At 41.9% G+C, this 15,946-nt stretch overlaps 1 protein-coding gene across 1 annotated transcript in view; it reads right to left on the bottom strand.

Annotated features, from left to right (window-relative positions):
• Window positions 1-2,130: 2,130 nt before the first annotated feature.
• The window catches only part of SEC62 (SEC62 homolog, preprotein translocation factor), a 36,605-nt gene continuing 22,789 nt past the window's right edge, over window positions 2,131-15,946 (bottom strand). The window contains exons 4-8 of the mRNA XM_084639157.1: window positions 13,871-14,081; window positions 11,626-11,718; window positions 6,738-6,798; window positions 5,306-5,425; window positions 2,131-3,572 (exon numbers count right to left, since the gene is read on the bottom strand). Coding sequence (XP_084495283.1) covers window positions 3,103-3,572; window positions 5,306-5,425; window positions 6,738-6,798; window positions 11,626-11,718; window positions 13,871-14,081 — 955 coding nt within the window. The 3' untranslated portion in view covers window positions 2,131-3,102. The remainder of the gene's footprint in view (window positions 3,573-5,305; window positions 5,426-6,737; window positions 6,799-11,625; window positions 11,719-13,870; window positions 14,082-15,946) is intronic.

The raw sequence follows: 15,946 nt of genomic DNA on the forward strand, positions 1-15,946 counted from the left end.
TATTGCAATAAGGAAATTTTAATAGAGTAACTGTTTAAATGTTCCACTAATATAAATAAAATTGTTCCCATTAAAGTCATCCTACTGGACAGGCATATAAATTATGAAGTTTAAATCAAAACTGGTAAGGGGAGTAGAAGCAACTTACTCTGAAATACTTTGATTTAAAAAGTAGCCACATATCTTAAGAGAACTGAATGCTGGTCAGTACCTTCATTATGTCCATATCTCTATTTGGACCCTGTGTCTGTTTTGGAAGTGTGTATGCAAAATGTCACATGTCCACTGATCCTTTTTTTCTTTAGTTGTTGCTGGCATATCAAATTGTAGCCACTCATTTCCTATCTAACCCTAAAATAATTTTTATAATAAGTGCAGTGAATTTAGTATTTGTGGAAATATCTAATAGAACTGGGCAGTGAAATGCTTTGCGTCTCCACAGAACAGCTCCCAACAATAGTGCACCCTTTCTCACGTTACCCTGTCACTGTGTGAGTTGATCACTGCAAATTTAGGGTTAAGGGTAATCGGGGGTTCAATGTGTACATGAGCTGGATGTTCCACCCACTTCACAAGTTCTTTTTTAAAGGTGATATGTGAACCAGTAAAGTTTAGGAGCCAGTGGATTGGAGGATAGTTCCAGTTCCATGCCTAGGTAAGCTATGAACTCTCCTGCCCCAGGGTTGTTACGGGTTTTGAGATCTAGACACCTGTCTGTCTACTAGGAAATGGACTTCCACCACAAGCTCATTTCAAATAGGTCACTGCACAGACAGCAGGTGACAGCTTTACTAAATAGGTATTTAATATTATTCCAATTTAGAATGATTAAACTTAATATTCAATAGGATTATTAAGATGTCATTTCATTTTAGCTGGGGAACTAGAGCTATAATACATTGCCCTAAAGGCTTCAAACTGGGGGAGCCTAATTGTTTTTTTCTTGGAAAAATGCTGGACCTTATTTTCAAATATTAGTTAACCATCTTCAGCTTATGTATTACACACTTTTTTTCTACCTCAGGTTCTGTTCTCCAGGTTTTTAAAAACTAGAGAGAGGCCAAATGTCAGTCTGACTTGATTTTAACTCACTGAAATCAATGGGAGTTTCACCTGAATAAAGACAAGATTTAGCTTCAGCGTCGACTACAAAATGGCTTTACCACCCTGCATTTTACAGTAAAAGCAAGGGTTCTGTGCTGTTCCTGCTCAGCTGAAAGGAGGATGTATGTCTACCATTTTATATGATAATACTGGGTGTTTAGGGTGGTGCTGAGCTACATCACAGAACCAAATGGCTAGAGCGTTGTACACAAAGGATTGCAGTCAGTTCCCAATGCTAGCAACGGAGATTGGAACTGCAAGCATGGTAGATTTTAGCTTCTGCCTGAAGGCCGTGTGTTGTTCAAAATAATTGCTAAACTGAGTGGAGAGAAGAGTTTTGAGCCAGTGTACTATCCCATTACACATGCACATCTTAATAAGGTAGTGGATGGTAGTGACGGATCTGTTAAAACAAGTCACTGTAAACAGCAACACCACACAAATGTCAAAGTTTGTTAGGGAACAGGTTAACAAAAATTTCTTCCATATTAACAGAAAAATGCATAACAGATCCAATCTCTGTTCCCCATACAATAAATATTCAGAAGTAGTAAGCAAATCAGACCTTAATGCACATGTAAAATGTATATATTTGCACAACCAGAAAAATTAACATCTTCATTCAAAACACTGGTGATGGAAAAGAGCAATTCAAGAAAAAAATCTGTCAGCTACTGAAAATTCAAGCAATATCTAGTATTCTTTCCTCACAGTGGTGTCAGGCAGGAATATCATCTGTATTCACTATTTCAATTTCAGTCTGAAACTGAACAATTCAGAATGTTAAATCTTAACTTTTTAAATGCTTATATAACAAAATGTCCTCCAACAGTCTAGCAAATAAGAGATGTGTGAGAAACTGAACATTCAAATTGCTTCAGGAGTTTTAAAAACAATTAGCTTTTTTGTTATCTGTACTCCTGAACAGGTGAATACTCTCAAGCAGTGCCTACTCCTCAGTTAATACAGTACTCCAGTTTCTGAATATAGAAAATGTTAAGATTAACATTAAGGCATACAGACAGCTGTGTTATCTGCTTTTGTTTAATAAAGGATCAATTTACTCACTCAAATACATGGAATGTTGGCAAGAAACTAAAAGCTCCTGGGACAAATCTACCAATCACGTACAGATTCTGTGAGGTCCTCCATCTTGCATTTCTCTAATAAACACACCCTGAAATGGCTTCAATTATACAAATTGAAATTTGGATAAAACTTCTAAATAATAAGTAACAGTTAAAATAAAAAGGGTTGCTTTATTTTAAAATTGATGGCAGGGGAAGTGAGGGGGAAAAGACGACAGCTGGAGTTTCCAAAATGCTGTTCCCTTTGCCTCCGAGATGACACCTTTCTCTGAACCAGATGTACAAAACAGTTTGGATTTCTTAAGTTGGTGGTACACAATTTGTACACAACTGAAAACACTGCAGCCAAATAAGCACTACCAGCTTGTGGGTCTTTAGCAAAATACTTTAAAATTACCTTCTGCTAAAACTAGTTGTCTTAAAGTTCTCTCTTACAATTTTATAAAAATCAGGAAGAATGTCAAGAGCCATCAGCTAAGAAGTGCTTTACTTAACTAGCTATTAAATGAATATACGAGGAATAATCTGAGATTTGGTCATTCAACTTTTACCATTTTACAAAGCTATTTTGAGTAGGCTATACTTATTGAAAAGTTATGCAAGTATCAGAAAATGACAATAGGGAAACTATGTTCTTCGGTATGTTTGAGGACTATCTAGACAAATCATAGGATCTGACAGAAAACTTGTCAAATTGACAAAACTTTTGTAAATGTGTATTAATTCAGATTGTACCAAGTAATCAAGCTAATAGTTTTTTAAAAATGAAGATACTAGATATAAAACTGTTTGGATAACATGTATTTCAGCAAACAAATGGAAAGAATGTTACTGTAACTACATTTTGGTGATCAGCCAATGAAGAAAATCCAATTGTTTTACACATATTCAGTCTCAAAACTACAGTGAGTTAGGATTTTTCATGTAAAGACCTAGTTTCTTCTTCCTCTTCCTCCTCCTCCTCCTCACAATCTCCTTCATCTGTTTGCTGTTCAAGTTCCTCTCTTGTGATCATTTCAAAATCATTTCCATTTCCACTACTATGCTGGGATCTGTCATCCTCACGCCTATCACTGTCTGTGTCTGAATGCCGCTCTCCTCCAGAGCCTTCTGCTCCTGAGTTGCCTGTTGCTTCGACTTTTCCTTCCTCATCTTCCTTTTTCTCACTATCTGATTTCTCCTCACTGTCAGACTTCAGCTGCTTTTTGGTCTCTGATTTCTCCTCTTTCCTTGAGTCTGCTTTTGGTCCCTTGTATTCGTGTGTGTACAAGGGCCTGAAGGAGTCAATGAAACCCACGTCTGCTGTCAGATTTGGCAAAAACCAGAAATGATGCCTTCCTCCAGTTATCAGCCAAATAATAAGGAAGAGGATGCAGCGGGCTGTGAGGAGAGAGCCCAAATATTGTATATAAATATTTACAACATAACAACTGTTTTTATTCGTTGCCTCTCCCCTGCTGCACTCAAAATCAAGTTGAGGACAGACAAAACACGCAAAATACAAATGAAACCAAATTCCTGGGCTGGAAGGATGGGTCTAACAGCATGTTCTGATACTTAATGGTGGTGATGGAGAAGTAAGCAAGGGGGAGAATTAAAAGGTGCCATCCTTCAACCCCCTCCCAAAAATAAAAGTCTGATGATAAAAGTTAGAAACAGTAAAGAGCTAATAGACAGAAAAGTCTATTCCCTTGCAATGATATGATCATCTGATCTTAGCCAAAGACCAAGTTTTCTCTATTGCAGTTTGTAAATCTCCATGAAAAATAGGAGGGTCAGTGATCTCCCACCTGCATTTTAAGCATTGTTTTGCTCAGCTACACACCATACAAATCAAAAAGAAAGCTTGATTACCTGCATCCAGCTCCTCAAAGGTAGCTAGGCTCCTAACTTCCACTGATTTCAGATTTAAGGATTTGGGCCCAGATCCTTAACAGGTGAGCCACATTCTCAGTTTTATTTCTTTTGCAAGTGCTTATGTGTTGGTCCTGAGCTATTCCTTAAGGGCACTGCATCTAATTCTGCCTAGAAGAAAGGCAGGTGGCCAAAACGCAGGCCTCTGATATCAAGATGCAACACGTACCTGAATGCGACTCAAGTGGTTTTCCTTTCCTTTGTATTCTAGCTACATGCAATGCCCATAAGTTTATAACTAACACACTGTTTCTAGGTAAGGTGATTCCACTTCTGCCCAAAGCCTGAACTGGCTTTTCAGGAGGAAGCACACATTCTCTGGCCAACAAGAAGCACTGCCTCCAATTTGTAGATGATGGTCCTTTCCCCCTCCCTGTTGTCTCAAATTTTTTCTTCTCTTCACCTTAGCCACTGTTTCTCCTCCAGTTTAAATACCCCACCACCTTGGGCACCTCTCTTATCTCCCATTAGATAGCAGCAGCAGCAGCACTAGTGCCTAAAACAAGAGTGAAGCAGCGAGAGGTCGAACATGAACAGTGGACTAGAGAGCTCTGATAGGAGAGAGTGCTTATGCTGTCCTAAGGACTACGATCTCCACTATGCAAGATCTAGATTGCACATGCTAGTGTAAGCCTGCAGCCTGAAACGGACCCTGCGGAACACTTTTTTCCAATGCCACAGTAGTGACATTTAGTAGCCATTAAGGAACTACTCACATAAGGTAAGTCTACGGCAGTGGTCCCCAAGCTTTTCCTCTCGTGCTGCACCCCTTTACCAGTAATGGAATGTGTTCATGCTCCCCTGGCCAGGAGCAGGGCTGGGGTGGATGGGGGTGTGTGAAGCTGTGGTGGGGAGGTCAAGCTGGGGCCGGGAGCAAAGCTGTGGACGGGAGCAGAGCTGAGGGCAGAGTTGGGCTGGGTGGCACTTACTTCCCTATGGGAGCTGGCCAAGGCCCCCCCAGATATTCCTCCATGCTCCCCAAAGGGGTGCATGTCTCACAGACTGGGGACTACTGGTCTATGGCTATTTTAAAGAATAGGGGTAAAATTTTCAAAAGTGAAGTTGACAGATTTAGGAGCCTAAGTACTTATTCCACTTTTACAGATTAGAAAGGGTTCTAAGTCACTTAGACATGTCTGAAAATTTTACCCTACTTGTCCTGTTCAGGTAACTTCTATTGATAAACAAATGACACTTACCAACAGCAAGTAGGAGAATACTGGCTACGAAACAGCCTGCGCCTACACTGAGGTAATAAACACCTACTCGCATCTCTGCAGGCCAAAGTGGGAAGAGAGTTGCAGCTATAACCGCAATCACTAAAAATGAAGAGAAGAGTTTGAGAAACATGGATAAGTTACCAATTAAAGGGCAATAGTAGTCTGGTGGTGTTGCCTGTAGTAATGTTTGTACAGTACTTTGAATAGGCATTCCCATTATTTGAGTGCCATTCAGAAACAGAGTCCAATTTCTCTTGGCCCACAAATACACATATATAAATGACCAGCTTAGGCCATAAAAACCCAGTAGAACAGGCTTAAGTTTAGCAAGCAAGTGAATATCCCCACCCTTTCATTTTTTGCTTGTTTTTCAGTCCCCACCCTCACCCCCCTTGTCTTCCATAGAGTTGTGCAGTTTCTGTCCTCCTGCTATATGCTGAAGTCTACAAGATTGCGTAATCACATAACTGGCTCCCAACACCACTTTAAAAGCTAAGCACATTACCTTTCAAAGCCCTAAATATATCATGATCATATAAATTATATCATCTCCTTAGAGAACTGTGCTGATGGAGAAGTGATATGAACATGGAACTGGGAGCCAGCAACTCCTACATTCTAATGCCAGCTCTGACACTGACTTACCCATGTGGCCTTGCCTTGGCAAGTCACTTCCTCTCTGCCTCAGTTTTCCTCATCTTATAATTGGAATAAACAATATTTACCTGCCTCAGAGATGGTTTGAAAAGATGATCTGTATAATTCTCAAGATAAAAAGCACCATATAAGTAGTAAGTATTCCCCGGTAAGTGTAGACAGAACCCAATATACAAAGTATACTGTACACTACAACCCCACTAGTTGTAGCATGGTTAGGCCCTTTACATACTGATCAAAAATATTTATCCATCTACCTTAGGTATTTCGAAGGTGCCCATCACCATAGTGGTTAGGCATAAAGTGTCAACAGGATTCTCTAGAAAGGTGCTACCATGATTTCTAAACTCAGGGAAGTTGGATGCCTTTTAGGCCCTAACTTTTTCTATTTCCCCTTACACAGCAGCATCTAAGGAAGAATAATAGACCTGTGTGTAAACATTAAAATTAGTCTAGACCTTAAAAAAAATTGCTCGGGCCAATGATCTACATAAATAATACTGGGAGGCGGAAGGGAAAGGGTATCAATTGTGAGTGTTCAGTACCTATTAAGGACACAATCTATTAGTGCTAAGCAATTGAAATCTACAGAGCAGTTAGCAGGTGTAACTGTAAGCGAGGTGCAAATTGATAAAAATGTTAATTCTGTGTCTGAATATGAGAGAGCAAAAAGGAGTTTGTCCATGGGAAAGAAACAGATGTGCCTGTTTGGTACTATAGCCTATACTACACATTAACATCCATTCTTACTTACCAAGAACAAGTCCCATGGCAAATGTTTTAAAATGAACTGGGTCATAGATCCACACATACACCTGCAGTAAGAATAATCAGGTTAAAATTAACAAATTATATTCCAAATTAAAGATCTTTGGTAAGAGCTTTCAGATTAGTTTCCTCATCTGCACGTTTCTGTATTACCATATTACTCTAGTACTAGGTTACACTCACCACCAGGTGCCACTCTGTCCTCCAAGTCAGCACTAAACCACAATACAGCATTGTGGTGAGGGGGCACTGAATTGCTGGAGGTTCTGTATTTTTGGATAAGACATGAAGCCAAGGTCTATGCCAATTCTGCTCAGTGAAGTAGCTGCAGAAGCAGATTTATAATCTTGTGGCTACCACCCCTTTAAACCTACACAAATTGCCTCAGCAATGCACTGACCTTAATCTGACTCAGTGAGCAGAAGGCCTAAGCATAATACTTTTATTGGAGAAGGATGTATAATACAAATATTACACTGGTGCCATATCTTGTCAGGCACAAGGATGAAGGCTGGGAGCTTCCAGCATCTGATAAATGCTTTTATTAGGATATATGTTGCTCACACGCTGGTGTGTGTTGGTGCCTTTATTTAAAATATTTTAATGATTGACGACTTACTAGTATTATTTACTCCCGGGGGCATTCTGTGCCAAAAAATTAAAAATTCTGCACACAGTATTTTAAAATTCTGCAAATTTTGTCAAATGTGGAGGCTCCAGCTTAGCATTGGGGAGCATAGGCCACTGGCTGCACAGAGGTGGGAGATCACTGTGCAGCTCCCACCCAGGGACACAAACTCAGCAGTCTTTCAGAGTGGTAGCCGTGTTAGTCTGTTTCAGCAAAAAGAACGAGGAGTACTTGTGGCACCTTAGAGACTAACAAATTTATTTGAGCATAAGCTTTCATGGGCTAAAGCTCACTTCATCAGATGCATGCAGTGGAAAATACAGTAGGAAGATATATATATTGTGACAAAACTCTGTCCTTGCCTCCGTGGGTCCCACATTTCCTGGCGGATTTCGCTAGCCTCAGAGGCTCACTGTGACCCTTCACGTAACCCTTCTCTCTCTAGAGACAAGGGTCACAGTCTACTGAGCCATTTTCATCATAAGCCAGTGAGGGAGGTAAGGAGAAGTTATCCTTCCTTGCACAGACTCTGTTGTCTCCCAGTCTCAGCGATTAATCAGGGGGCAAAGGTGGTGCGGGGGGGGGAAGCCCAGGCCCACCTTCTACTCCAGGCTCCAGCCCAGGGACCCTAATAGTTTTAGCTATGGTAGCTGACCTTTTAGAAACATGACGTACAATTCCCTGGGCTGCTTCCCCCACAGCAGCCTTCACTTCCTCAAGCTCCACTTCACCCTTACCTCAAGGCCTCCTTCCTTGTGCCTGATATGGTGTGTACTACTCAGTCTCTTCAACAGCGCAACTTCCTCCCACAGCTGCTGACATGCACACCCACCTGACTGACTGGGAGGCTTTTAACTAGTTTCAGCCAGCCCCTGATTGGCTCCAGGTGTCCCAATCAATCTAGCATTCTCCCTGCCTTCTGGAAAGTTCTTAATTGGCCCCAGGTGTCTTAATTGAACTGGAGCAGCTGCCATTTCCCTTATCCTGGTACCACGGATTTGTTTAGCCTGGAGCTAATATATCTATCTCCCACTACTTTTCTATAGCCATCTGGCCTTGCCCCGTCACAATATATAGAGAACATGAAAAAAAATGGGGGTTGCCATACCAACTCTGAGAGTAATCGATTAAGGTGGGCTATTAGCAGGAGGAAAAAAAAATTTTTGTAGTGATAATCAGGATGGCCCATTTCAAACAGTTGACAAGAAGGTGTGAGTAACTGTGTGTGTGTGGGGGGGGGGGGAATTAGCATGGGGAAATAGGTTTTAGTTTGTGTAGTGACTCATCCACTCCCAGTCTTTATTCAAGCCTAATTTAATGGTGTCCAGTTTGCAAATTAATTCCAGTTGTGCAGTTTCTCATTAGTCGGTTTTTGAAGTTTTTTTGTTGAATAATTGCGACTTTTAGGTCTGTAATAGAGTGTCCAGGGAGGTTGAAGTGTTCTCTGACTGGTTTTTAAAATGTTATAATTCTTGACATCTGATTTGGGTCCACTTATTCTTTTATGTAGCGACTGTCCAGTTTGGCCAATGTACATTGCAGGGGGGCATTGTTGGCACATCATGGCATATCACATTGGTAGATGTGCAGGGGAACGAGCCTCTGATAGTGTGGCTGATGTGATTACGTCCTATGATAGTGTCCCCTGAACAGATATGTGGACAGAGTTGGCAACGGGCTTTGTTCCAAGGATAGGTTCCTGAGTTAGTGTTTTTGTTGTGTGGTTGCTGGTGTGTATTTGCTTCAGGTTGGGGGGCTGTCTGGAAGCGAGGACTGGCCTGTCTCCCAAGATCTGTGAGAGTGAGGGATCGTCCTTCAGGATAGGTTGTAGATCCTTGATGATGCGCTGGAGAGGTTTTAGTTCGGAGCTGAAGGTCATTGCTAGTGGCGTTCTGTTACTTTCTTTGTTGGGCCTGTCCTGTAGTAGGTGTAGGTGACTCAGTTGTGAGGCTGCACCCAACCCTGACACAGCTCAAGGACCGGGCCTGCCCCAGAAACAGCCCAGGACCATGCCCCTCAGTGCCACGTGCACCAGGTGTAGGCAGGCAGTCTCAGCAAGGCAGGATCCAAGTGTGGAGGGGCTTAGTGTGGGGGGATCCAGGTGTGGGTTGAGAGGGTTCTGTGTGGGATCTGGGTGCAACAGTAATGGGAGTCTGCAGGGGGGTCCAGGTGAAGGTGGTTGGGGCTCAGCAGGTTGGGGATCTGGGTGCAGGGGGAGCATTGCCTGCTGGGGTTCTGGGTGTGGGGAGAGTGAGGCTTGGCAGGAGGGTCTGGATGCATGGGGGTTGGGTGGATGGGGGAGCAGCTCCTTGTACAGTGATCCCTCCCGCTGCAGCTGAGGAGTGATGGGTGCAGGAAGTGGGGAGTTTGCAGAGCTTCCTACAGCCAGGGGAGAAATCTGGGGGTGGATCTGACACAGCCCCAGATACCGTGCAGGGGAAGAGGAAGTCCCGTCCTCCCCAGCGCAGCTGGGACTAGCAGCTGAGCCCAGCACAGGGTAAGAGCCACCAGCCAGGTCTTCCCCAGTCCTGCCCTTTGCCCCACAGTGATTTACCTCTATGCCAGCTGCCCTGGGCACTCAAAACATACTGCTGGGGAGGGTCATATGACCGCTCTTGTGGCTTCGCCATCAGAAAGTCATTTTGCTGCAGGGAAGCAAAGAAAACTGAGGGGGATATAAATTCTGCGCAAGTGCAGTGGCGCAGAATTCCCCCAGGAGTATATTATTTTCCATTAATAATACATAGCCCTTTACCCTTTCAGCATCTTACAAACATTAATCCTCATAGCTCCATCAGAGGTAAAGAAAGGAAAGTTACTCTTATCTGGCTTAGCTGAAAACACCATTTAGCTGTATATTTCTACTTGAAGTTTAGCATGAGACTGGAATAAACTTCCCTAGCTCTCAAAGACTAACATTTTCCAGTGCTGATAGTTGTGTCTCATTTACTGACCAATCAGTGGTGCTTCAATGTCCCACTTGAGCATGCATTTGTAATGCTTTAATGAGTGGGAAGCATGGAACTCTCTAACCTCTGAGAATCATTTGTGAGCAAAAAAATAGCTAAATGGACAAAAGGTAAATCATCAAGGGTTCATCTCCCAACTGTAAGGAAGTAGGAACACAAAGGATATCTTCAGAGAATTACAGGTAAATAATTTTCCCTTCTCTTAAGCCATAAAAATCACTTTCCTGAATGGATTCCTAGAAGCGTTACTACTTAAAAGAAGCTTTAGCCAAGAATAATTTATGAAAGATGTTTTCTCCAGGAGTTCACATTAGGTAACAGACTCATGGAAATGAAAGAGCGTCAGAAATAATACTAAATCACAGTGTTTATGGAGCTTTGGAGGTACTGGCCATGAAGCCATAACTTTCAGTAAAAAACAAACTCATGTTCCCAAAAGGGAAAAAAATATATACTTTGAACTAGTAGGATTAATGAATGTCAGGCCAGATAGCATCTTCATCTAGTAGTGAAGACTCCAAGTACCTGACAGCAGTAACTGGTAACCTTCACAGCTGAAAAGGTGACTTATATCAACTGCATACCAGACATATACAAACCCACTACTGTAGGTGCTCACCAATTTTGTGGAGAAAGTTTCTCTCAATGTATAGTCTGTAGGATAGGCAGGGAACTGGAACCAGTCATAACGGGACACTCCTTTGCTGACCTCCATCAGAAAGGAATTTAAGGAAACATTCCAGACAGCTGTGTCTCATTGGCCCATGTATGAGACATTTCCCTCTGTTTAAATGGGCAAAATCACTGAAAAGTACAGGAATTCCCTCTTGTCTCAAGATATAAGTGCAAGAGCAGGAATCCAGTCTGATACCGTTAGAGAAGTAAATCATCTGATTTAAAGAAGAGGCAAGTGAGGCACGAAGAGATTAAATAATTTAAGGCCACACAGAAATTTGGTGGCAGAGCCTAGTTTAGAATTCAGGTGTGCCTGACTCCCAGTCCCATGTTCAGACCACGAGGCTTCTAGATGGCAGCCACCTTGGACTCCCTTCCCTGTAACTGAATTTGAAGCTCCAACTTTTGTTTAAAAATACTTCAATATGGCATGACTTTACTAGCAAGAAAGGCCAGCAAGGTTTCCACCCATGCTGGTAACTATCAAAAGGGCAGAAGGAAAAAGTCTGGAGAAATCAATCAGTCTCAGTATTTTATTGTCAATGTACTGGTCACTGATAAATGTAGGAAGTGTAGAAATATAAGTTACACACAAACCTCACCTCATTTCCATCCAGAAAAACTTGATCTTCATGTGGCTCAAGTTTAAATTTTCTCTTGGTTTCCTTTTTCTTGGGTGTTCCTGGGCTCTCATCCTAAGAGCATATCAATCATGAAACAGAAGGAATAATTAAAAAGGAATTTAGAGACTGTAAAAGGCTCCAGATTCATAGGTTCCATTTTGAAATTTTGGCTGCATCCATATATCCTCATTACAAAGTTGCTTATGAGTGCTGAACAAGAAAACTACTGCAAAAGCACTCCCTATTACTAGCCAACATTTCAAAATAGGACTTCCATTTCTACACATGCAACAGCACACACAAATTTGGTGCACTGTCTTACATATATACAAATGTTAAAATATAGGTGTAGCACTCTGCACCTCAACGCAGCACCCTGGAACCCTCATATGACCGGGTTGAATATCAATTATGATATATTTCATACAAAACATGCCATGTAAGATATCATATGAAAGGTCACAATCTGGTGAACCTGACTGTTCTATCAAAGTATGTATATTGTTAGTGTGTATGAAGTTATGTAATTTTGCTATATGGTTGCTACTGAAATATGTTGTAAGTTTGAGGCTGTCTCTGCATGGCCACTTTCAGCGCTAAAACTAAGTTGTTCAGGGATGTGAAAACACCCCCCCCTAAGCAACAAGTTTTAGCACTGAAAAGTGCCAGTATAGACATCGCTTTATTGCCGGGAGCTGCGCTCCTGATGATAAAGCTACCACCACTCATTCGGGGTGGGTTTTTTCATTGCCAGGAGAACTCTCCCTTGGCAATAAAACATGTCTATATTGCCCACGTCACAGCGCTGCTGTGGCCGCACTGTAATGTGGGCAGTATAGACATACCCTGAGAGTTGTCCAGTGCTAGTTCTCCAGTGACAACAAAGGAGGTTATCCTCTCCCAGGAGGGTGTTAAGAGACCTTTAATCAGCAGGGGAGAGGTAAACAAGGGGTTTACAATGCTGTAAGAGTGCTACACAAGCATCACACAATGGGGGACTGCTCAACTCTGTGACTCGGCAGAGCCCACCAGGACATATCTGGACTAGTGTTTTCCAGGCACATGGACTGAGGATATCAAATAGGGGAGAGAGGCATCATGCTTCTACCTCTCTCATCCCCCACCTACGCTGGAAGCAACAAGAACGCTGTGAAGACAAAAAGAAAAGGAGGACTTGTGGCACCTTAGAGACTAACCAATTTATTGCCACAAGTACTCCTTTTCTTTTTGCGAATACAGACTAACACGGCTGTTACTCTGAAAGCTGTGAAGACGAAGACTTGAACTGAGGAGACTGGTCTCAGGCTTAAAGGAGAGGCCTGTGCATTACGAACTGTGACCTACCTGCAACATCCAGTGAGTTCAGAGAAACTGCTTAATCTAAATATTGCCTAGTCTACTAAGATTTAGACCATGCATTTACCAAAAAAAAAACAAAAACAACAACAACTATCTCTCACCTTTTGTGCCTACCACTTATCACTTAATATTTATCTTTCTATAGTTAATAAAGCTGTTTTACATTTTACCTGAAACAATGTATTTTGCTTGAAGTGCTTGAGAAACCTCAGCTCAGTTTACAAAGGCTAGCGTGTGTCCTCTCCACATCGAGGGAGGGGTGGACTGGGTAATAAACTTACACTGGTCAGGCTTCTGACTTGGGCAAGAGGGTATATTCTGGGGGTGCAAGGCTGGCGGCTTGGGAGACTTGCTGGGCCTTTCTCTGCGTGATTCATGAGTGGCTCAGGGAGCATTCATGCAATTAGCTGGGTGTGGGGCTCCACATGCTGTTGTGCTAAGTGATGATAGTGCCTGGAGGGGTTTGCTGCTTATCACTAGCAAAGCAATATGAGAGCTAGCCCAGGCTGGAGAGTTAAGGGGGCACAGTGGTACCCCAGTTCCAGGTTGTACCCCAGGGATCCCATCACAATTGGTACAAAGGATCACTGCATGTTCCAACCAAAGACAACTGTGTTTTGTTTGTTAGCGTAAATTCCATCTTCTCTGTCATTACGATAAAATGATGAGGTGCACAATTGGAGGCCAGGTTGGGCTCCCTTGGAAAATTTAGATCCAGATATTTAAAGTAAGTAATAGAATAGCAAGGAGATGGTAGGTTAAATTTTGGGTCGAACCACCTTACCCTTTTAAAAACTAGGTTTTTCGCAGTAGTTAGTAGTATCTGCTAATAGGTTTGACCGTTTTCTTTTTGGGTTGCACTTACCTTCTTGCACTCTTCTTTCTCACCATCCTTTCTCTTTTCCTTCTCTTTCTCCTTCTTAGTCTTTTCATCTTTGCCACTTTCCTTCTTGCTCTTTTTCTCATCCTCTTTCCCACTCTCAGTCTTTCCTTTCTCTTTTTCTTTTTTTGTGTCCTTATCAGGCTTCATTTTCATCACTTTCAATGCTCGGTGAAAGAACTGTTTCTTTAGAAGTCTTACAATAAAAAGGTTATATTACGAAATCAATTCGGAGTTAATGGTGCGGTTATATGTTTAGAACACAGTTATGTTATTGGATATCTGTGACAGCATGATGCAAAGACAATATCACACCAAGCAGGACTGGTTATTAATAAACATAGTGGGCCTGATTCTCCTCTGCCTCACACCTGTGTGCCTTCTTTGTAAGCCTGTGCAAAGTGGAAGTAAAACCTCTAGCTTCCTGATTCGGTTGCATTTTGCAGAGATGTAGATGACAACACCAGGAGCGGAAAATCAGGTCCATTATTTAAATTTTTCTTACATGTCAACATTTCCCACAGCAGCAGGAGATATGAGAAGTGGACATACAACTTTCCAGGCTATGTGGTTCAGAGCTGTAAGTTGAACCAAAATGTACTACTGAAACCAAGGTAACACACTTAGACAACCACATTCTGTGCTGTCCCAAGCATAAACTTGGTGCCAAGTGAGGGGGAAAGTGTTGGGGAGACTTTTACATCTGAGAAATCAAGCATATGCCAACTGAGATAGCCACAGCATAGAATACTGTGGTCATGACCTCTGCCACTACAAGAGTAGGGGCTGCAGGAGGCAGGGATTAAAACACCAGAGAATCTGGCTCTTACATTGTGGTCTAGTTAGTCTGAATTATTGCCATCTTCACCCAGTAACTGATTCTTGTCCTTTCATTTATCTATTATTGTAGATCACGTGTCTTTGTCAGAGCTATTTATGGTAAATTTACCTAAATATTTTACAGGGAAAGAAATCAGCTGAACTACTTCATTGGAAAAACTATATGCAGAATGATATTAAAATAAAACACACAGCTGGAGGCACAACAAAAATTAAACAGATAAAAAAAAGAAAAGCAAGGTTTCATTCTTTCCTTTTTAAGGCAGAATAATTTTAATAAGAATGTTTGAAAAATAGTCCAGTTCTGCTAATCTGATCCTAAGCTGCATTGCTTTCAGCCTGACCCTGCAGTTCCTATACACACAAACTCCCACTAAAGCCAGTTGGAATATTTAATGCAAAATGGCAGTAGAATCAGGTCTTCAATTCTTTATTCAAAAGAAAAAGAAAAAAAGTTACTTACCTTACAGTTACTGAAGTTCTTTGGGATGTGTTTTCCACATGGATTCCACTCTTGGTGCACACGTTCCTCATGCCTGTAAGATTGGATTCTTTTGGCCAGCAGTGTCCATTGGGGCCGCACCTGTGCCCTAGATCTCCTTGCTTCCCATCCACCCCCCACCTCAGGCATAAGGGTGGAGCGACCCCAACCATCCTTCAGGTCTTTCGCCAAAACAGAATCCCAGAGGAATAGGACTCTAATAGCAAGAAAGTAGGGCAGGGTGTGGAATTCACCTGGGCAACACATCTCAAAGAATCAGTTACTGTAAAGTAAGTAAGCTCTCTTTCTTTCAGTGATTGTTCACACAGATTCTACACTTGGTGAGTAACAAACAATTCATTTGCTTGTAGGTATCCTACTTAAACAAAAATGGCAAGACAGCCCTACCAAGATAGGCATCCATTCTGGAAGCCTCTGCCAAAGAATAAGGGTCCCCACAATAAGGGTCTGAATCCCCAACCCTTTGAGCTGATGTAATGGCAACTAAAAAGGCAGACTTCACTGATAGCAACCACCTAAAGACACTAAAAGGAGACCTATCAATCCTGTTAAAACTATATTGAGGTCCCAAGAGGCCGGTGACTCCTGAACTGGAGGGGGTAAAAAAATAAAACTAATGAATAGGGCCTTTAAGAAATCTAGCCACTCTAGGATGGAAAAAATACAGTTTGGTCCTGGATAGCAGGGTGATGTGCAGATATTATTGCTAGATAAACCCT

The sequence above is a fragment of the Lepidochelys olivacea genome (genome assembly GCF_965140295.1).
Source record: "Lepidochelys olivacea isolate rLepOli2 genome assembly, chromosome: 9".
Taxonomy (NCBI): domain Eukaryota; kingdom Metazoa; phylum Chordata; order Testudines; family Cheloniidae; genus Lepidochelys; species Lepidochelys olivacea.